The sequence below is a fragment of the Orcinus orca genome, chromosome 12 (genome assembly GCF_937001465.1).
Source record: "Orcinus orca chromosome 12, mOrcOrc1.1, whole genome shotgun sequence".
Classification (NCBI taxonomy): domain Eukaryota; kingdom Metazoa; phylum Chordata; class Mammalia; order Artiodactyla; family Delphinidae; genus Orcinus; species Orcinus orca.
Genome location: NC_064570.1, coordinates 2,798,576 through 2,820,434, shown reverse-complemented (window position 1 = coordinate 2,820,434; position 21,859 = coordinate 2,798,576). Strand labels below are relative to the sequence as shown.

Genomic DNA, 21,859 nt, shown 5'->3' with positions numbered 1-21,859 from the left:
CATAATTATAACAGCTAAGGGATGTGATTGACGTGCTACGTGGCAGGCACTCTCCTGACCCCTCTGACTATCTCCAATCTACTAGAAAATGGGGGCTTAGGTGCAGAAACACCTCCCAACAACACACGGCTCCAATGGGATGGAGATGAGCCTCAGTACCAGCAACGGGGTTCCAGAGCCGCGTCTGAGCCATCACACTAACGGAGAAGGACAGTCTTTGGGCAGGGGTGATGGGGGTAAGTAGCCTCCACCACCCACACCAGCAGAGACTGAGCACTTTCCCCCAAGAGAAAGTGAGAGTCCTCAGTTTGCCCAGCACATCTGACCAGACTGGTCACTGGGATTCTCCCAGTCCCCCCCATGTCTTGTCCCAGCCCAGAAGCCTGGGGACTTGGGAGGCTATAATCCGCCAGACCTCTGAGGCAGGAGAGTAAATGCTGAGTGCCTGCCCCCCATCACCCGCCCAAGTTGGAAGGGCATTCCTCTGCCCCCTCCCCGCTGAAGGCCCCACAGTTCCCCCGACCCATGGGGGAAGAGGAGTTCCCGTGCCTCGTGGCGGGTGGTCTGCTGTCCCAGGAGCCACAGGGGAGTTAGCATTTCTGAAGGGACTCCGGCCCGCAGACTCTGCCGACGCACCCAAGTGACAGCATTACTGGTCCCTGCCCGCGACCTCTTCTACCTGAAACCTCCAGCCCCTCGAAAATTAGAAACTAGAAACCCCAGCAAGGGCCTGGGAGGGAGCCTGGGAAGACAGCACGGGTCTCGGCACTGTCACGGGCAGCTGGCTGTTAAAGAATCCACTTACACATTCTGTTTGGTTGAGTTGCTAGCCGGTGACAGTTACCAGTGAGGCAGGTCACACCAGGAGAAGACTGCCAAACTTACGTTCAGATGGAAAAGGGATTAGTCAAGAAATATAGTACAATTTAATTCGTAATTTACATAGGATTTTGCATAACAAGCCCAGAACACAACATTGGGGATAAACTGTTTATATATTAAATAGTACAACTTAGCACTAGAATACTGTGGTAAGCTTATCAGTTGCACAAACATGTTTCTGGGATCATCAGAAAGAGTTGATCTCCGAAAAACACGATGATTACATTTCACCTCGAGGGTGTGAAGTTTACTATTTCAAATAAGCTTGTTAATTTGAAAGGAAAAATCAAATACATGCATTTGAACTGTCCACAGTGTGTACTTATGATATTTAATTTGCAAATTATGTTTATTCTATTTTCAAATTTCAAACAAACAAGGACAATACTTTTCCACTGTTTGGAAATTAATGGTAAGTTTTTCTACTATTGCAGCAGAGTCAGTGTATGGAGAAAGACTTTTCACTGTAACAACCCTTTAAAGTATTTCCAGGATGAGTCAAATAAATGCAGAAAATATTTCAATCATTAAAATAAAATACCAAGAAGAGCACATCCAGGAGTATATCCCAAGTAAAACTATAGAGGGTTACTGGTCCACAGGTTTGAAACTGAACTGAAAATTATGGAGGCTGTGGTATGATGACCCTGCTCTGCAAATCATGGCTGTAGACATGCTCCCACTTCACACCTGGACCCCACAGATACATCCAAAATGGACGTGTGCTCTTTATCACACAGACATGTGTGATCAACTGGTCATCACCACAGAGTTACAAGTTGATTAAATTACAGCCAGTGATCGCACCATAATACCAGGAAATTAGCCATTATTTCAAGAAATGTTTCATTTTCCTCATTAATGTTTTAGGTTCTTGGTTCTACTAGGGCATATACTTCAATGTTCAGAAAAATTTCAAAAAGGAAAATAAATCAATCTTATTTTTCCAGTTACACCCTCTTTCCATTTCTATATTTTAATTCAAAGCATTTTACTTAATAGAGCGAGAAGTAAATGTTCTAGATCCAACATCTAGAACTAAAACTAAATCTGAATTTTAAAATGTGGAAAGCTCATTCTAGTTTTAAAAATCCTATTTTATTACTGAGACATAGAGAATTTGGCCAATAACTGGAAAACACCTCCATTTTTCCTTGTGACACTGGTCTGTTACTGTGAAAGCCTTCGCGAGTAGAAAACATTTAGGAAATTGTTCAGATATTATTTGCTTTAGTCTTTCTTTTTTCCCATCATTAAGATAATAATCTGCTTTATCGAGATTACTGCATTGAAACCTCTTGAGAGTCTTATGAGAGAAGCAGCAGTAACACTTGCATTTTACAGATGAAGAAACGAAGGTTTACCCAAATAGCCCCAGAGCATGGCGGGGGCGATACCCGTCCAGGGAGTGAGAGCCCAAAGCACGCTCACCACTCAGCGCCAGTGGGTCTCAAGACCGCTTTACACTCTCAGGACCCAAAGAGCTTCTGTTCTGTGGCCTCTATCTACTGATGTTAACCTTGTTAAGAATTTAAACCGAGGGGCTTCCCTGGTGGCGCAGTGGTTGAGAATCCGCCTGCCAATGAAGGGGACACGGGTTCGAGCGGTGGTCCGGGAAGATCCCACATGCCGCGGAGCAACTAAGCCCGCGAGCCACGACTGAGCCTGCGCTCTAGAGCCCACGAGCCACAACTACTGAAGCCCGTGTGCCTAGAGCCCATGCTCCGCAACAAGAGAAGCCACTGCAGTGAGAAGCCCACGCACCACACCAAAGAGTAGCCCCCGCTCGCCACAACTAGAGAAAGCCCGCGCGCAGCAACGAAGACCCAACACAGCCAAAAATAACTTAATGATAAAAAAAATAGTTGGCTTAAGGATTTAAAAAAAAAAAAAGAATTTAAACCGAGACTTTAAAAAAAATGTTTACTAATACATTTAATGAAAATAGTATTTTCTAAAACAAGTCAGAGATGAGTGGCGGGCTCTGTGCTCCATCCCTGTGCAATCGCACGCCCACAGCCTCGTGACTCCGCTGTGCACTCACGGTAGAGTGAACAGTGCAGTGTCGGGGTAATTACCAAAGTGGACCCTGAAAGGGTCTCCGGGACGCCCAGGCATGTCGCTGGCCTGGGCCACACTGAGAACTGCTACACTGCCTGCCAGGCGGCACAAGGAACACCTCTCTGATGTCGCCAACCATCACCATCATCATGTCCTCCATTGAAAGCAAAACTTAATACTTGGTTCCTTCTTGTAACAACCTAGAAAAAAGGGAAGCAAGTAAAAACATGAGATCACACAGGAAGAAAAGTCACAAGCTGTACTATTAAAAATGATACGCCTTCAGTTTATATTACCCCTTTTTCTTGCAAAGCTCAGGTTTTTAGATGTATGAAATGTACTTAGAGTCTTCCCATAGGGCAGGGAGAAGCAGCAGCTGTAAGTCTTATTTATCCTGTGCTTGAAACGTGTGTGCAGATGAACGCTTTCTTAGAAACCCCAGGCCAGCAGATGCTTCCGGGAATGGAGAAATGAAGTTAGGTGGCTGCAGTCCTGGTGGAGTGAAAGAAATGCGGGTGGAGGACAGAAGAGCAGTGGTCCGAGCGGCCCTGTGGAGGCACCACTGCCGTCACCTGGGCAGGTGTGCCTCACTGGGGCCTCGCCGCCCACATTACCCGCAGGTGAGCGTGCTTTCTCAGGGCGGAACCCTTCTGTGTGACTGCACCCCTGCTCACCTCCACGCACCCCATGACACGTTAAACACAAGCACTAGACAGTCTCCACGAGAGGCAGGTGGCGTGATGTGCTTCCTCACCCCACAAAAGCATCTCGCTGTAAGCTGTTCCTTAAATAATTCACTTGAAAGAAAAGTGCCTAAATTAAGGATGGCGAGAAGGCCACTGAGGACGGCGCTCTTTAACGCGGACAGTCCCACGTGGGCCGCGACTCCCGTGCGTGTCCCGTACCCCCAATCCAGCACTGCAGGTGCAACGACAGGCTTAAAGCGGCTTTGTAGAAGCAGACCGTGATTTTAAATGACCTTGCAGATGTTTTCACGGCTAGTTCATATGTCAAGAGATGGCTTAATTACCACTGGAAGAGAAGAACAGAGCAAAGTCCCCATCTTCCCGGGTCACACGAGTCGGGGAGAGAGAAGATGAAGGATCTGCAAACAGGAGCTGCTGTCTCTTCGCCCTGCTCCACCCCGACTGCGGTGCGGGTCCTTCTCCCAGACCCCCACGGGTCCTCTGTGGACACTGCCACACGGGGCCCGTCATCTCCCAGCCCAGTTCCTGACTGGACGCCAGCCACTGACGCCCCAGGACCTGAGAGGCCGCCCCAAAGCCCTGTCATCGCTGCCATTTCCAGCAGGACACCCTTGGCACCGCTTCCCGCGGAAGCTCCTAAACGGCGATCCTGACGCCCTCGGGCCTGTGGGGCTGGGCGTCCCCTCCCGCAGTCCTGAGGGTCACTCTGGGGCCCCTCGGGTACAATGCACTGTGTCCCAAAGGCTCGCAGAGATGAGTGTAAAGCAGCCTTTCCAACAGATGCCCACAGGCTTTCTGAATGGTCCGTGTATAGAAGGCTGCCGCCAGGCACTGCTCACTCCTTTATTCCTTCCAGCCGTCCTGCCAGGGAAACACCGGTAGAACCCCATGTTTAGACATTTTCTTGAGATGAGGAAATGGAAGCTGACAGAGGTAAGCACCTTGTCCAAGCTCGAATAGCCAGACGTGGGAGGGCCACCCCACGCTCGAGACACGCTGTCCTCCAAAGGGTGGCCAAGCTGCGGGCAGTCTTGGTGAAGGTCACCGAGCCCCGCTTCCCCTCCTGACGGCTGCCGCGGCCTCAAGCGGAGGCCCCTCAGGGGTTACGGCAGATTGTAACTTCGGGGGGAGTGCCTTTGAGGAGCTGGCAAAAGCGATGGGACACAGGAACTCTAAGGTTTGCATACGTGTGGGGACGAGGGGAGCCTCCCCAGGGACCCGCCAGGGGACCGCAGCAGCACGAATTGCTCTCGGGGAGGCCGAGAGGGAGGCGCAGGCAGGTGCCCGGGCCGCCGTGCTCTCCGTGCGCGCTGCCGGCTGGCCGCAGGGCCAGCGGTGACCCGGAGGTGAGGGCCGCTCTGGCGATGATCCTGCTGTGGATCGGACCTCCGACCACGACAGGCCCCCTCCCAAGGGGGACCCCCCCTGCCGAAGGGCTGCCGCAAGTAGTCTGACGAGGAATTCTGCAAGTAACGAGAGACTGGTCCGCACTTCCACGCAAGGCAGGGCCCAGCGCGGCGCGGGCAGACCTCGGACGCCGTCCCTTCCTGCAGGGGTCACACGTGCACCGTGTCCCACCCAGGCCAACAGGCTCTGAAGCTCACTGAACTGTCCCCCCACCCCCTGTAGGGGGACACGGAGCAGCTACGGGGGGGACGCCAGGAGCATCTGTACTGCTGCCGCCTGGCTGGACAGAGGGTCCCCGTGAAGCCGGAGAGCTCCAAGGGGCCGCAGCCCGGCTGTCTCAGGGCTCTGTCCCTCCCTCCTGCACCATCTCAGCGGACTCAGTGACCCTCCCCCCCCCACCCCCCGTCCCGAGGCCACGCCCCACCTCCACGGAGCACGTCTTCACCCGAAGCTGCTCTGTACCGTCCCGGGATCCTCTGCACCCACACAGCAACGGGCTTCCAGTCGGCTCTGCGGACACGTGGCTCTAAAGCATGACTCCAACCGTGGGCTCGACTGGAGACGAGGACCCCGTCCAGGACGGGCTGTGTCTGCTCTCTGCTCACCAGCCCAGCCCTCGTGCTGGTCCCCAGCAGACCCCTCACCGACTCAGCAAGTCCTTCTCCCGCACCCTCCCAGGAGCCCGTCCTCCCCCGCTCTCCTCACCGAGGCCGCCTTCCCTCTGCCCAGGGAGGTGTGGTGCCGGCACCGGGCCCGGGCCATTTCCCTGCAGACGAGCTGGCGCAGGCCACGCAGGGTCTCCCTCCTCGGCGGCCCGGCTCCTTCCTCTCGGCCGGCTTCCCCGACCCAACCTGGCCGGTCAGCCCTCCTTGCTCCTCTGCTCCGGTCAGCCCTCCTCGCTCCTCTGCTCCGGTCAGCCCTCCTCGCTCCTCTGCTCCGGTCAGCCCTCCTCGCTCCTCTGCTCCGGTCAGCCCTCCTCGCTCCTCTGCTCCGCCCCGCCTGCCCGCCTCCTCGGGCGGCCGTCCTGGCCGGCTCTGTGTCCGGGCTCGCACCCTGAACAGCACACTGATGGATAAACGCTTTCACTGTTACTCGGCCTCTCATCCTTCACAGACTTGTGCTCAGCCCCATTATTAGGACAGAGATTGTATCCTACTCGTTTTTCTGCAGAAAGATTGCATAAATGCCCAAACTAAATTTTATTCAACTGAATCAATGTACCACCCACTTAAAACATAAATTTGATCAAGAAAATGTTTTTCCCAAGTGTGGGTTTATTTCAAAATTATAAAGATTTATATATTATTTTTATTACATATAATTAGCAATTTTTAGCTTATAAAAAATTTCACATTTAAAGTTTTTATTTTAATAAGATATTTTTAAAATGTAGACATTTTAAAACCACCAAAAAAGCTGAATATATCTTGCAGCATAGGTTTACCATTAAATATACACATCTCAGATGCTGTTTAGAAAACATTAAAAAAACTGGCTAAAAATCATTTACAAGTGGCAATGATTAAAATCTCCTTATCTCTGGAAGAGCATCTTAATGACACAAAATGAATTTAACATCACAAGCATTTAACAGTTTAATTAGCATGTAGTTTTTATCAGTATACAAAATGGTCTTAAATGGTCAGTGCAGTTGTTTTTTTGGAGTGATTACTGTATCAGGAAAAGTATACTTCACCAAAAACAGAACATCAGCTTTCAAATGGTCTTTTCAAAGAGTTTCTGATTTTTAACTCAGCAAAGAAGAACAGCATTTAATTACTGCATCCCTGGTGAAAAAACAAAAGAGGAAAAACAATATAATAACCTGCCTCCAGAGTGAACTTGCAAAAAGATTCCTGCCGAGAGACAAATACACGATCACCTTTTCCCGTCAGAACTCAGCGGAACCCCCAGTACCTTTCCATAATTAAAACTTTGTTGAATATCACTTGAAATCAAGAACTGAGACATGGAAATAATTTGTTAGTTGCTAAAATGGTATTTATTTATTTCAAAATCTTAAACAACACATATGCTAATTTTATTATGAAGAAATAAATGTAAATACCCAAAACAACGAAAGTATTTTTAAAAAGAAACAATGAACTGGATTTTAAAAAGCAGAACGCAGGGAAGACATATGGGAACATATGTTTATGTATGACTGATTCACTTTGTTATAAAGCAGAAACGAGCACACCATTGTAAAGCAATTATACCCCAATAAAGATGTTAAAAAAAAAAAAGCAGAACGTTTATAACTGTGTCCCTAAGAATTCCAAAAAAATTCATGTGAAAAACCTCATTCGCCTTTCACATGTCTCTTCACAACAGTTAGTTTGAACTGTTGTTATATGAATACGGACTGCTAAGGCGAGCACCAACAGACTGGAGATGTATGGACAGACTGTATGCTGCTCTTAAGGGCAGGGCCCGACACTTCTGGGGAGGGTGGTCACTGCCCAGACGCCCTGCCCTGGCTGTGAGCTCCAGCTCTACTGCAGTGGACATCATTTGGGGCACCTTTTCCCCTCGTTGAGAAACAGCAAGAGCTCTCCCAGCCAAGGTCCTGAGGACTGGCAAGTTACCTCTGCGCTCCTGTTCTAAGCCTGCTCTCCTTTAGTTGACCCTGCTTTGCTTTTTCTCCTTTTAGGTGTTCATCAAAAAGAATCATCCATTTGAAACTGAATAAAAATAGAACTGCTATCAATTTCCTTCACTGTTCGTATCAGGCATACAATTCTGCTGTTTTTCATACGCAACCTATGTTTCCAAATTTCACAAAGAAACAAAGCTGTGCCTCAACAGAATATTCCTCCAAATCGGTCAGATTTAAGACTGCAATTAAGTATTTGTTTTTTCCTCCATAATTAAATTAGTACATTTCTCTGAAAAGATACAAGAAAACAGCAATTACCTCTTGCTATACAAAGGGCAATTACCTCCTGACATACAGAATAAATATGTTTCTACTGGCTTAAAACAAACATTTCTACATCAGATTCATTTTTTCATTAACTTTCTTTTTTTTTTAAAGTAGAATTTATTTTTGCTGAAGTCTCCATATCCTATTTACTGAACACTTGCAGTTGCGGAAGGATCTAGAATCTCTTGCCAAAATTCACTAACTGCAAATGTTCAGGTGGTAAATCAGAAGTACACTCCTAGCCTACCTGTTACATCTGTTCAACATGTTTTTTCTTGATATGGCAAGCTTCTATTCCACTCATTTAAAAAATAGTTTCCTTCTGGGAACAAAGTCAACCAAAATCAGCCTTTTAAATCACATTTTAATATGAAAATTACTAAAATTCACATATCTGTGTAAAGAGCATTAGAGGAGCAGAAACAAGACAGAATTGAAACAAGCTCACCTTGCATACGGGATGTACGACAGACTATACCTGCAAGAAAAATTCAAGAACGTTGAAACTGAATGATGTTTTCCTTTTTGCCAAATGGCCATATTCTAACACCATAAAAAATGAAGCAGTAGACTATTGCACAGTGATTCTCAAAGTATGACCCTTGACGGCATACAGCATCACCGGGGAACTTGTTAAAAACGCAGATTCCTGCCCCCCCACACCTCCTGAATGAGAAACTGCGTCTCAGTAAGCAATGTGCTTTTAAAAAACTCTGATTCTGATGCCTGCTGAAGCCTGCTGTAATAAAAAGCCTGTTGTATTACCCTTTTCAAGTTATTTTTTAAAAATAAAAACTATAAAATAACAGAATAAACTGTACTCTCCTTCAGGGATAAAGCAATCATTAAGTACAGATTAACAATAAAAAGCAACATATTAATAGAAAATAACAAAGATTTAAATTTTTCCACATTTCACTGAAAAAGAGTAAAACAACATCATAAGGTTCTTTTGTAACATGCAGAGAACTGCATTTAACATCTGTTGACATTCCATCAGCGGAAAGGTAGAAACAGCATCAAAACAAAGACTGGGGCTTCCCTGGTGGCGCAGCGGTTCAGAGTCTGCCTGCCGATGCAGGGGACACGGGTTCGTGCCCCAGTCCGGGAAGATCCCACATGCCGTGGAGCGGCTGGACCAGTGAGCCATGGCCGCTGAGCCTGCGCGTCCGGAGCCTCTGCTCCGCAACGGGAGAGGCCACAACAGGGAGAGGCCCACGTACCGCAAAAAAACAAAAAACAAAAAACAAAAACCACTGATCTCAGATTGGGTGATATCAAAAAGGAGAAATTTAAAACAGCAAAGTCAGGAAGGGGTTTACTGACGATTGCAAGGAAGCAAACAAGACTGAGCTCTAAAGAAAAAGGAAAAACACTCGTAGAAATATTTTGTACGTGAAGAACACCTTTCTGGTCTGACGCGGGAGCGTGCAAGGAGGGCACATTCAACTCAATCGTATTCGCTGGGCCGTCAGCCCAGGACCTGAACGTGGCCTGGGGAGGGAGCGATCAGGAAGGACGGTGTGACTGAACGCTCAGAGGGGAGGGCGCCTCAGGGAGAGGCAAGGGCAGAGCAGCCTCGCTGAGGAGTCGGCACCAGAACGAACTCACTCGGCAGGTGCTCAGCAATACCAGGCAAAGTGAGTGGTTCCCCGCCGTGCCCTCGGGCTCATCCTGTGGCTCGGCCTGGACCTCAGGGTTCGTGTGGCACCTCCTGCATTTCTGTTTCACACGTTAGAGAAGTGAACGCAGCCCTGTGTGCCTGGGCAAGCACAGCCCCCAACTCTCCTCAGCTCTCCCACATTTAGGCCCCCCAGGACACACTGCAGACCTCAGGCACCTGACCTCTCAGGAGGCCCTTCCCCTCCAAGGCACAGGCTTACCTGACCCGGTAAAAGGCCAATGACCTTCCTAGGCTTACAGGCTCAGAACAAAATGCATGGCACTGCTTAGGAAATTTTAACTTTCTATTTAGTGTAAGACTTACCAGGTCATTGACAAGAACTGCAATATGCAGAATAATAAGGCCAGCCCCTTCTTATGCCACTGACAACAGCAAAGACAAAGAAATAATGAGTTAAACATTTTTTTAAAAAATATTTTTCACAAGCAAGTTCAGTTCCTCCCCTTCAAAAATATAAACGATAGCTCCAACTTGTTTCATTAAATCCTAGTATGACAAATTTAAGATTCAGGAGATCTGAGAATTACATATCTATAAATTGTATCTTCTTTCTAGAATCCTCTGATTCCATTTATTCAAATGCTGCTAAGTATATGGCATTAAACATTAATGAAATAAATGTGCACAGGCCGAAAATATTAAATCTCTCTCATGTTAGGTCCTTTAAGTCAAGGTTAACCTTTCTAAAATACCCACTTGGTTATTAGATCTGTATCCTATGTGGAATTTACGTATCTTTCTCATTCACACTTGTTCATTTTCTTGAGTTATTTTTTGAACTAAAATTGTATTTTATTGTGATCTTCTGGAATAATGTAAGATAAAGTTTCCACAGTTGTTTTAAAATGATCTATTTTTAGAATTTCTTGTCCATCTTTATTTTAAATTTTTATTTATTTACTTTTTCACTTATTTTTAATCTACTGCTTATAAACAGACTGCTGGACCTTTCCAAACCAGAAATCAATTTTCCATAGGGAAATGCGAAGATTGTTTACGAAAATTCTTTTAAGTTATCACTGGGAAATGATGTATTAAGTGCATTCTTGCATAACTAAAGTCCGGTCCTTAAATCATCAAAATTAAAAGCAAAACATTTTTGATGAACGTTTCTGCAGTGTGTCGTATGCCACCCCATCTTCTTTAAAGTGCGCAGTGTTCTTGGGAGCTCAAGAACCTCCTCAGACCCCTTTGGAGGTGGATAAGGAACAATAAGCAAACGTAATGAAGAATCAGGAGCACCGACGAGTGAACTGAATTGTAATAAAGTAACTTCTCTGAAGGCTAATGAGGAGCCGTTCACCTCATCCATAAGTGCTGCAAGAACAGTTTAAGTCCTTTTGTCCCTCTGTGTTAATCTGTTTGGGTTTGTTTTCCGGCCCTTTCTCCTCACTGTGTGGACACCCTGATGCTCACGATGCACCCCCCACCCTAGAGCCACAGCACAGCGAGGCTATCAGCACAGCTGACAGAGCACGCAGACCCTCAGTGAGGGCCTCTCACGGCCCTGGGCCTGAGAGAGGGGCCAGTCTGACCTGGACGCAAGCACGAGCTCACTTCTGTCTGTTTTAGGTGGCAGAATCCACTGCAAGCCTAGCTGTTAACTAGGTTTTAGGGACACCCAGTCTTTGGTGGGTTTTAAGAAACCAGACTTTGAGCTCCTTGGTGCGATGACAGTCTACCTGGTGAGGGGCCACACAGTTAGTAGAAAACAGATATGGTTGAGGTAACTTACCCAAAGAGCAGCGCACAGGGTAAGTATGAAACACAACTACAGGAAAGGAAAGAAAAATCGTCAATTTGAGCCTTTTCCAAAGCTTAACAAAAATGCATACACTATTCTGCATTCATTTGCATGGTAACACACTAGAGAACAAAATTAATGAGACCGCTTACTCTAGCTGTCCTTATATATTCCCTGAGTATTAAAGTCTGTGACTGCTGCAATATATATTCCTTGGTAAACTGAAAGCACGTAATAAATCACCCGTTGACTAAGCCAACAGAGAGACTGTTTCAAGAATGAATGAGAGTGACAGCAGCTGTTGTTATGGATTTATGAATGCTTGCGCTAACGTTTACTAATTCAAGCCGCCACCGCAGGACTCAGTACAACCGCTCCTGTACAGTAAGTTCTGTTTTACTTAGCTTTACAAAGGAACCTGTTATAATGATTTCACACAGAAAGACTGCACTGTCATTCCACAGCTATGTCCCCCAGAGGAGGCAGGGGAGAGACGAGGAGAGGCAGGGAAAGCAGTGGGGCAGGCGTGGAGACAGAGGCCTAGGTATTTGTGCAACAGTCCAACGGGGGAGCGACAAAGGCCAGGTGACAGGCCACCAAAATTAAGCCAACTCTCCCTGAGAAGCCTCATATGGACCCAGAAGTGACCCGTCTTCCAGGCCCACCCTCCAGAAAGTACACACAGGGGTCCATTAAGGTGCTCCGTGGGGCCTGAAAATGAAGTACATGCAGCTCTCATTTTCACGTGCAATACACAGAGCTACACTGTTAGAATACACAAAAGAAAACAGGATTCACCCAGCCAATCATTTTAGGTAATGCTACAAATCCAAACTCTTTAAACACACAGCCTGAAGAATGTGACTGTCATATTCAACAAGAGAATTATAACATTAGTACCTCACAAAGTAATGCAAAAAGAAAAAAAAAATTCGAAAAAAGTTTTTTAAAAGTATCATTATTTACTTACCAGCATAACAATCGTTGCAAGCAATCTCGTTGTTTCAAACATTTTCTTCAGTTGTTTCACGGGTCCCATTAAAAAGCATGTACTATTTGAAACAAATAAAAGAAATGAGAGAGGGAGCTATTAACTTGTCCGGCTGTGTAAAAATAAGTACTTTTAAGAAAAGAAATCCTATGTTAGTTTAATTAGAAAATCTCACTGAGTCTGTTGCATTTCTCCTTAACATTAGAAGGAAGCGTTACTCCTTTTGTCTTCTGAGACACAGGAACGCCTGTCACAAATCACTCACAGTGCCGGTGAGCGCGACCGCTGAGCCGGTCCAGGCTGACAAGGCAGCCTGCTCTCCGTTGGTGCCAATTCAGCCACTGCTTCCTCACCTCTACGCACGTTCCCTGTCATAACGGGGAGAACAGCCCCACAAGCACTGTCTAAGGGCAAAAGTGTGCAACTGCGCCCTCAGGCCTCTTCCAGGCTGCAGTCTGAGGAGGGGCATCGGGGCGAGCCCAGGAGAGGGGACCGAGCTTGGCCACGGCTCACGCCTCTGCACTGGGCAGCACCTCTGATGCAGAACGTCCCTGAAGAGGCAGGAGCTCACCTCTGAAAGCTGAGAGCTCGTAAACGTGACAACTACGCTAACAGACATCAACTCCCCCAGAGATGCACCCAAGGCCCCCGGGGGGGACTCCCTGAGCGCCCAGTGCACAGTCCTCAGAGTCACTGCCACTGTGTGGCCCTGTCCGACTCCTGGGCCCGGCACTGCCACCCCCGATCTGCTTCCGCCGCTGGTCGGCTGGGCATCTGACGGTCCCCTCGCCGAGGCAGCTACAAGCCGGGGCTCCGGAGGACTCTCGGGTGGGAACCAGGCCTGGTCACCTCACTAGGTACCTCCCCGGGGAGTGACCCCCCCGCCCCATGCTACTACACCCTGCTATAAGATGGGCTGATAACAGTGCCCACCTCACAAATGGGGTGACAGACACAGAACACTTAGGATAGGGCCTGGCACACAGTAAGTACCTCCAAATGCTGGCTATTCTCACCATGAACACTCTATGATGGCAGCTGGCACACAGCAGGAGTCTAAGTATCTATTGACTGAATGTAAATTTTGAATTCACAGTATGTATAGATCTACAGAAATATATCCTATTAGAAAAGAAAATTTTGATAATGATAGCAAATGAAATATTTTGAGAAGCCAAACTTCTGTACATACCTGGCTAAGGCAGCAATATTTCCAAGGGTATAAAACACTGCAAAAAGCTTTATGCCACCAGGAAGCCACAGTAATCCAGTTCCCTGAGTTAAGATATTATAGTTATTTAAAAGTAATTTTACCACTGTAATAGATTAAAATATAAATGTGCTACTGTAGTAATAATAGAACAGTAATAATAGAATATACATATATTATAAAGTTCATGTATAAATGTGTTAATATACAGTCTCTATATAGTTTTTTAAAAAGTAGTTAATTTTCAATGTTATTTGCTAATTTGAATCTTCTGCCTATTTGCATATAAGTATATATAAATGAGCCATTACATAACTTTATTTATACATCTGAGTAAATCTCACTCTACTTAAGTATTCTTCTTATAAATGGCAAGTCAAAAATCTAAATCACATCTAAATCACTGACTGCAACTCTCCTAATACACACTGATCTTTCTTAAATGAAATTATTTTAACAATCCATAAACCCCCCAAAATATTAATCTCTGCATCTTTTTATTGATCTCTACCCCTTTATTTCAGGGGACTAAATATGTCCCATCAGAACAGTCCAGATAAAGTGGACTGCATGTTGGGACTAAATGGAATGATCAGTCTCACACAAAATAGAAATTACGGAGCAACATACAGCTTTAACGCACAAGAATAGAGAAGACGATGCCACTGGCGAAGCATATGGCAAACCATTTCAGCCTGGTGTTGAAACTGAGGGACGAGGCGTCCAGGACCTGAGGAAAGAAGGGGAATCAGAACGTGTTTTTAAATCATCACTTGCCGACCTGATGCTTTATACTACATTAAAGCAAAGCTTCATGTTAATATAGACAATGAATCTGTTTTACTCTGCACATTGTAGTGTTAAGAACATTACGATTCCATGGCCGTAAAGGGGAATATCAACAGGTCTGGGAATGAGACGGTCCTGAGGAGTCACTGTTAACTTTGCCAGGTGAGATAACAGCATTATTGTGTTATACGGTTTTAGAAAGCTCTCACCTGTTAGGGACAGGAGAAGCACTGATGTGGATGAAATGACATAAGCTATGAGATACCTTATAAAATACTCATTGATTGAAAAGTAGGGGAAAGATGAAACAAGACGGGCAAAATGTTGACAGGTGTTGAGGTGGACTCATAGACACACACCTTCTCTCAACATCTCTATGTCCGAGGGCATCTGGGCAAAGTCCCTACATGCAGAGCCTGACACGGGGACTGTCCTGCCGGAACCTCTCTGGGGGCGGGCGGGGGGAGCCCTCAGGCAAGGGAGGGAAGCTGGACAGAGAAGGGGAGGGACAAGTGAGGCCCTGCTTGCAGCTGGAGCTCAGTGAACACCATACCTCACTGTCTGTGCCGCTTGAGGCCAGGCCGCCCTTCTGGAACCCTCCTCCCAGCAGCTGGTGGCTGGCTGCAGGCAGAGGGCGGAGGGCCCAGGCTGCTGCAGGAGCTACAGCGTGAGCACAAGAGGACAGCTGTGAGCTGCAGGGCGGCGGGCACGTCCGCCCAGTGACTGGGACCTGGGGAGCCCCCGCAGCGTCTACCACGGGGCACATCTGACAACCTCAGCTACAAGTCACGGAAGCCCTGGCGTCCTCACAACCGTTATTAGAAACGCACTTTGGAACGCACGCGAATCAGCTGCAGGGGGACAACATCCCCGCATGTCACGTGGACTCCAACCAGATTATACAGGGCCGCACTCCACACACGTCACACTATGATGCGGCACACAGTAACGATTAAGCACACATTTCCTTTCACTGAAGTACAGTGTAACTGAAGTACTAACAATATTATTATATTATTTAAATATTACATTAGTTTCAGCTGTACAGCACAGTGATTCAATATTTTTATAAATTATATTCCCTTTAAGGTTACTACAAAATAACGGGGATATTTCCTTGTGCTGTACATCTCAGCTGCTTAGCTATTTTATACACACCAGTTTGTATCTCTTAATCCCCTCCTCCTATATTGCCCCTCCCCCTTCTCTCCCCACTGGTAACCACTAGTTTGTTCTCTGTATCTGTGAGTCTCCTTCTGTTCTGTTATACACATTTGTTTTATTTTTTAGATTCCACATATAAGCAATAACATACAGTATTTGTCTTTCTCTTCATTAAGCTTAATACTCTCTAGGTCCATCTACATTGTTGCAAATGGTAAGTACACATTTACATTACTAAGTACACCATTAAAACTCATTTTCCCAACAAGGCTGAAAAAGTATCAACAACAGATGTTTCAAGAAACTAGAAATATACAATAAGGATTTATATTCCAAAATTATTATTAACTTGCATTATCATATACTTAAAAGACCACATGCTTATAATGTATTTTCAAGAATAATGATGCAAAAATACAAAGTTCTATATGCAAAAGCTCAAAATTCCTTACCTCAATAGATTGATCTGTGAATCCTTATGCAGCATGAAAAGCAGATAAAAACAACTAAAGATTCTGTCAATGTAACATCCATCACTTTTGAACACATTTTAAATATTTTTTAAAATCTGCTTTAATCCACAGACATTCTTGTTTCCAGCAATGTCATCTGTTTATACTAAAACTGATCACTGTTTTTTAAACAAAGAATGAACCTGCCTATAAAAACATCTAAATTTCATTTTTATCTGATTAGGTAGAATACACATAGCACAGAATAAACCCTGAAGACTGCGTGTCGCACCGGGAATCTACTGGTTTGTAAAAAAGGAGAAACGGTACCCTAAGTAAGCAGGGTTTCTAAGTGGTCAGTGCGAATACACGATGACGTGAGGACTTATGAGAGTAGAAGAAGCATCTGTTTTTACTTCCTTTACAAGTTTCAATCACCCCATTGTTCTTAAGTTCAACTCAGTATTAAGCAGAGTCATTTGTATAAATAGTAGATATTTTTCCTCTCATTACCATCAGCCAAGTGATCTTTAAATCGAAACATGTAACAAATTCTTTCCATTTGTAAATTTGATCCACAAGCAAATGACCTGTCGCAAGCCCCTCAGATTGCCCAGGATACAGAAACAAATCACAGATTCCCTAACTCCCAATTGGGAAAATGATACAGTGCCCACCATGCAAGAAAACCAGGCACTGCCCTGTCCATGAGGGAGACGGAGGGAGCCCTGACCCCGCAGACCCGCGTTAACATGTGCTTGTAGGTGTGACGTGCTTGTCCAACGGGATCAGGAAGGAGCCCACCAAAACCAGCAACTATTCTGATCTTGTAAATTTAGTCTTAGCAAAGAAACACACATTGAAGTGGCCACCAGTTATTTTACTTATTTGTTATCAAAGGAAGAGGAAGCCAAGAATAAACCTCGTGAGAGCAGGAGAGACTCTCCCATTCGCCGGTGCCCTCTTCCTGCTGCAATAAATCAACCTCACCTGGAACCAGAACTTATTAAAAAAAGAAGTTGAAAACAATGGAGGAAAACGTCTTCACCACAGCACCAACATTACAGGTGAATGAATGAACCCATGGCACAGATACGAGCTGCCTTCCTAGGGGATGGAGAAGCCGGAAGGAGAAGGACACCATCACAAGGGAACAGCGTGGGCACCTGGGCCTGGCTCCCGGGCCACCACCACTCGAATAAAGGCAACCACCGCATACATGCAATTCCTAGAACTGCTCCTCCAGAGACAGTGGTGGACGATGAGATAAAGACGAGAGGACAGCGAGCACAGAAGCAGGCGCCCACGGCCCCTCCAGTGCGGTCCTGACCCACCTCCCCAGGGGTCCCCTCCCCTACTCAGAGGCTCCTCATCGCCGTCACCCACCGCTCTCCCAGGCATCCTCTCTCATTCAGCAGCCCCGACCACAGGTCCTGCCCCAGATCCTAGCAGAGTCTCGGGTGCTTTCTACATGCACGTTGACAGCCCAGCCTTTCTGTTCCTCACTCTCTCCTCTCCGACAGCCTCTGCTCTCCCCTCCACTCAGAGACCCTGGGACTCGCACTCCCCGAAATCACTCCAAGTCCAGGCCACACTGCTCTCCAGCTGCGACATCCTCCCCAGGGCACTGATTCAAGGGCTCCTGCCTGGATGCTTCGCAGCCTCTCGGGCCCCTTTATCCCCTCCTTTACTTCAATACAAAAGCGCAAGTTCCCTTTCTGCTCTATCCACCAGCAAAACCCTGGCATGACTCAAGCCCTCCTTCCTTTTCCTCTGGGTGGAGTCACACGGACCTGCCTTCTCACTGTCACCCCCTGACCCTGCCAACCCACCTCCATTTCAACCTCCAGTTCCTGCCCTGGCACCTCCCCAGTCAGCAGACACACTGCCTCTATTTCCCACAGAACACGGAAGCCCCGTGGGGATGCCCTGCACCGCTTGCTGTTGCCAAACACCAAGCTCACCCTAGGAACACTCACCCTCCCTTCCTGGCCCCGGACCACAGCACAGGGGCAAAGGCCAACGTGGCCGCCCTGCTTCAGAGGCCAAGCCCCCTGACGTCCCAGGGAACCGACACAGCTGGCTTTTCTCCCCGTGTACAACAGTGAACCACATTCTTGCGGAGACCCCCTTCCATCAACCTGTGAACACGCGTAAGCCTCTTCCATCTTAAACAGACAAAAAGCCTGACTTCACCCTCCAGCCTCTGCTCAGTCAGTCATTCACTGATTCACTCAACAAATACCTACTGGGTACTCCTGGGTGCTAAGTGCGGGGTGAGGGCCTGGCTCTTCGTTAAAAGGCGCGGGGGGGGGGGCTTCCCTGGTGGCGCAGTGGTTGGGAGTCCGCCTGCCGATGCAGGGGACACGGGTTCGTGCCCCGGTCCGGGAAGATCCCACGTGCCACGGAGCGGCCGGGCCCGTGAGCCATGGCCGCTGAGCCTGCGCGTCCGGAGCCTGTGCTCCGCAACGGGAGAGGCCACAGCAGTGAGAGGCCCACGTACCGCAAAAAAAAAAAAAAAAAACAAAAGGCATGTGGGGGAAGCTGCCGGGCCCACAGCCCCTGAGAGGAGCTGCAGGCAAGGACAGCGGCTGGTCCTGCCCTTTCACCTCCCTGCACCCCCAGCCCCGAGGCTCTTTGTCTGAGGCCCTTAGGAGAGCTCCCTGTCCAACAGCGGACACACTCCTCCTGACTCATCCCCCTCAGCCCTCCCAATCGCCCTCCTCCCCCGACCTCAGAGTCCATAAAACTGCCTGACCCCAGGCCTTCGCTGCCCCATGAGACCCCAGATCACCACCCCGTCCCTGGTTTTAGCGCCGGGCTGGTTACATCGCAGGAAGTGATCTGCAGCTGAATTAGCCCCTTCATTTGTGGCTCTGCTTGAGCTGCTGAGCTCGTCTCTGCCAGGACCTGGCCCTCTCCAGGTTCCCAGTCTCCTGAGCTCCTCCCTGAAAGCTCCAGAGGTCAAACCCTGGGCCTTCTCCCTTTTCTACTTACCCACAATCCCTTGGTTATCTCAAGTACTTCCTCCCATGAGCTCTAGAACCTGCACTCAGATGCTAGCTGGCATCTCACTCAACATCCAGATGACCCCCCAGCGTGCGCCTTCCATGTCCCAGTCAAGGGCGACTCCATCTCTCCAGCGGCTCAGGTCAAAACCAGAGGCACCCGGGCCCCTCCAGCAGCACTCTCACACCCAGCCCGTCAGCTCTGCACTCGGACCATTTACAGAGCCTGGCCACTCTCACTTTAAGCCACCGTCACTCCCACCTCCCTGACCCAGGTCTCTTCCCAGGACCACTACCCTAGTCCTCTGACCAGGTTCCAGCTGCCACTCTTGCCCCTGCAGTCTGTTCTCCACAGACCAGCCAGGGCGACCCTTTAAAATCCAAGGCAGTCACATGCCCGCTCTGCTCAAAACCCAACAGCTCCTCAGCACACTCAGAGTAAAGGCTGAAGTCCTTACTGTGTCCTGCAACACCCCACATGACCTGGAGCCCACCTCCCACCTTCCCGCTTCCCTGGCCCTTGGCTCCAGACACCCTGAGGCCTCTTTACGGGTCTTGAACGTGCTGAGCCTGTTCTCAGGATCTATATTTGCATGAGTTGGGAGATATTTACTTGTACAGGTTACCCAGATATCCCAGTGCTCTTCAGATCTATGCTGTAATGTCACCCTAACAGACACATCTTCCCTGACCATCCAACACAACAAGATGATCCCAACCTCATCCACCTGCTTTACCTTCTTCCATGGCACTTATCACTGGCTGACATACTTTTATATTTACTTGTTTATTAACTGTTTTCCCCAATTAAAATGTAAGTTCCATGTAGGGGAGGCCTTTCTTTTGGTCACTGTTATAACACCAGCATCTTGAACAGAGCCAAACATATGCAGGCGCCAAAATATTTGTTGAATGAATAAATGATCACCTCTTCTGAACTCAATGCACTTGTCCACTCCAGTCAATCACTCCAATCTTTGGTCAATGACTTCTCTACATAATTTTTCTCCCCTCTAGAGAGTGGGCTCAAGAGAAGTGGCACCACCACCTTCACGCCCCCAAGGTTTAGAGCAGCTCCGTCTAACAGGACTTTCTGCAATGGAATGCCCCAAGCATGTACTGTCCTATGCATCAGCCACTAACTTACTTGCCCACCCAACACCTAAAACGTGGTTGGTATGGCTGAGAAAGGAATTTTAAATTTTATTTAACTTAAATTTAAATAGCCACATGTCGCTAAGGCTACTGTTTGTATAGCACAGACCTAAAGCATAACGTGAAGCATAAAACAGTGGTTTAATAAATGAGCTGGGGGCTTCCCTGGTGGCACAGTGGTTAAGAATCCGCCTGCCAATGCAGGGGACACAGGTTCGATCCCTGGTCTGGGAAGATCCCACATGCCACAGAGCAACTAAGCCCGTGCACCACAACTACTGAGCCTGCACTCTAGAACCCGTGAGCCACAACTACTGAGCCCGCGAGCCACAACTAATGAGCCCGCACACCACAACTACTAAGCCCACGTGCCACAACTACTGAAGCCCGCGCGCCTAGAGCCCATGCTCAACAAGAGAAACCACCACAATGAGGAGCCCGCACACTGCAAAGAGGAGTAGTCCCGCTCGCCACAACTAGAGAAAGCCCGTGCGCAGCAAAGAAGACCCCACGCAGCCAAAAATAAAATAAAATAAATAAATTTATAAAACAATTAAAATAAAATAAAATAAATAAATGAGCTGGGTAAGCCATTGCTGCCTAATGGACGTTTCTCATATTACCATTTATGGGTTCTTGTATTACCATTACGATTCGCCAAACTGGTTAGAGCAGATGCCTGGCTTTCAGTCTCTGAACCCTCAGACTAGTCCAGAATCCTGTTCACAAGAGGTGCTGTTTATAACAAGGAAGGAAGTTAGGACAAGAGAAGGGACAAATGAAAGGTCCTTATGTAATACCGTTTCATTTTAAATGTTCCACTTCTGTGACAGGCAGGCAAGAATTTGCATGCAAATGACAAAGATACTTACAAAGCAGTTCCTCCCGCACTATTTTTATCCCTCTTTTTAAAGGAAGTAACCCTTTTCAAGTCTCGTGGGTAAACTACGCAGACAAGGATTGTTTTTTAAAAAAAACGCTTATGAGGGCTCAACTGACAACTTTTCATTCAGTATTATTTCACTTCTCAATAACCTGTGTTGTTTTTTTTTTCTCCCTCCAGTCTCCCTCCTTCCAAAAAACATACACTCACAACACCTCACTTAATTCCAGGATCTAACAGATGCAACGAAGCTTTAAGATTTCAGCTTATGCAGCTGGCAGGACGAGTACCCGCACAGCTACTGCGCTGCCAGCCCGAGTTCAAAGTCCACACCAGGCGCAGAAAACCAAGCGGAGGCTGGGGGAGAGCAGCGTGGGGGCAAATGGGTTATCTGGGAAAGGAAGACATGCAGCGAAGTACGTTCCTGAGAGTCGCAAGGCCAAATTGGGGGTGGGGGGGGTCTCAAAGTGAGCTTCTGTAGACTACATGGAAACCTGGAAAGCGCCCAAAGTTCTTCCCGGGAGGCCCGTGGCGCCCTCCCGCATCACCTCTGCAGGTAGAAGCGGCCCGCTGCCCACGCTCCGCGGCCCCGCCCCAACACACGTTCACCCCAGAGGCCGGAGGCAGGCTCCCTACCTGTGCAGTCAGGCCCTGCTCCTCGTCGTCCTGGCCGCTCAGGACTCGCCGAAGCTTATCCATGGCCCTGCTCCTGGGCCGCAACCGCCCTTCTCGCCCGCCGAGAAACCCGGGACCGGAAACTCTTGGGGTCGACCGGAAGTCCGGGTAGCCCGCTTCC

The 21,859-nt window shown here is 47.7% G+C and overlaps 1 protein-coding gene and 1 long non-coding RNA gene across 4 annotated transcripts; both read right to left on the bottom strand.

The window, feature by feature from the left end:
• Positions 1–903: 903 nt before the first annotated feature.
• Positions 904–5,454, bottom strand: LOC117196266 (uncharacterized). The gene is made up of 2 exons (XR_004476373.2): positions 3,240–5,454; positions 904–3,143 (listed from the first exon to the last, which is right to left on the bottom strand). It is a non-coding gene; the product is annotated as an uncharacterized LOC117196266 (long non-coding RNA).
• An 857-nt stretch (positions 5,455–6,311) lies between these two features.
• Positions 6,312–21,853, bottom strand: SFT2D1 (SFT2 domain containing 1). Of its 3 annotated transcripts, none has more exons than XM_049695163.1 (9): positions 21,700–21,792; positions 20,804–20,915; positions 14,256–14,342; positions 13,595–13,677; positions 12,382–12,463; positions 11,403–11,438; positions 9,971–10,029; positions 8,432–8,461; positions 6,312–6,844 (listed from the first exon to the last, which is right to left on the bottom strand). In XM_049695163.1, exons 2-9 carry the CDS (start codon positions 20,804–20,806, stop codon positions 6,805–6,807), a joined length of 420 nt encoding a protein of 139 aa, XP_049551120.1. In that variant the 5' UTR covers positions 20,807–20,915; positions 21,700–21,792; the 3' UTR covers positions 6,312–6,804. The 3 variants fall into 3 exon arrangements, with proteins under 3 accessions (XP_049551120.1, XP_049551121.1, XP_004278908.1); XM_049695164.1 differs by having other exon boundaries at positions 20,826–20,915; XM_004278860.3 differs by lacking the exon at positions 20,804–20,915 and having other exon boundaries at positions 21,700–21,853.
• Between the last annotated feature and the right edge of the window lie 6 nt (positions 21,854–21,859).

Excerpts from the sequence above, each read along its gene's own strand:
- SFT2D1 (XM_004278860.3), bottom strand. The coding sequence starts at position 21,762 with ATGGATAAGCTTCGGCGAGTCCTGAGCGGCCAGGACGACGAGGAGCAG. Across the intron at positions 14,343-21,699 it reads AGCAGGGCCTGACTGCACAG|GTCCTGGACGCCTCGTCCCT; the intron begins GTAGGGAGCCTG and ends TTCTTTCCTCAG. Across the intron at positions 12,464-13,594 it reads AATATTGCTGCCTTAGCCAG|TACATGCTTTTTAATGGGAC; the intron begins GTATGTACAGAA and ends TGTTTCAAATAG.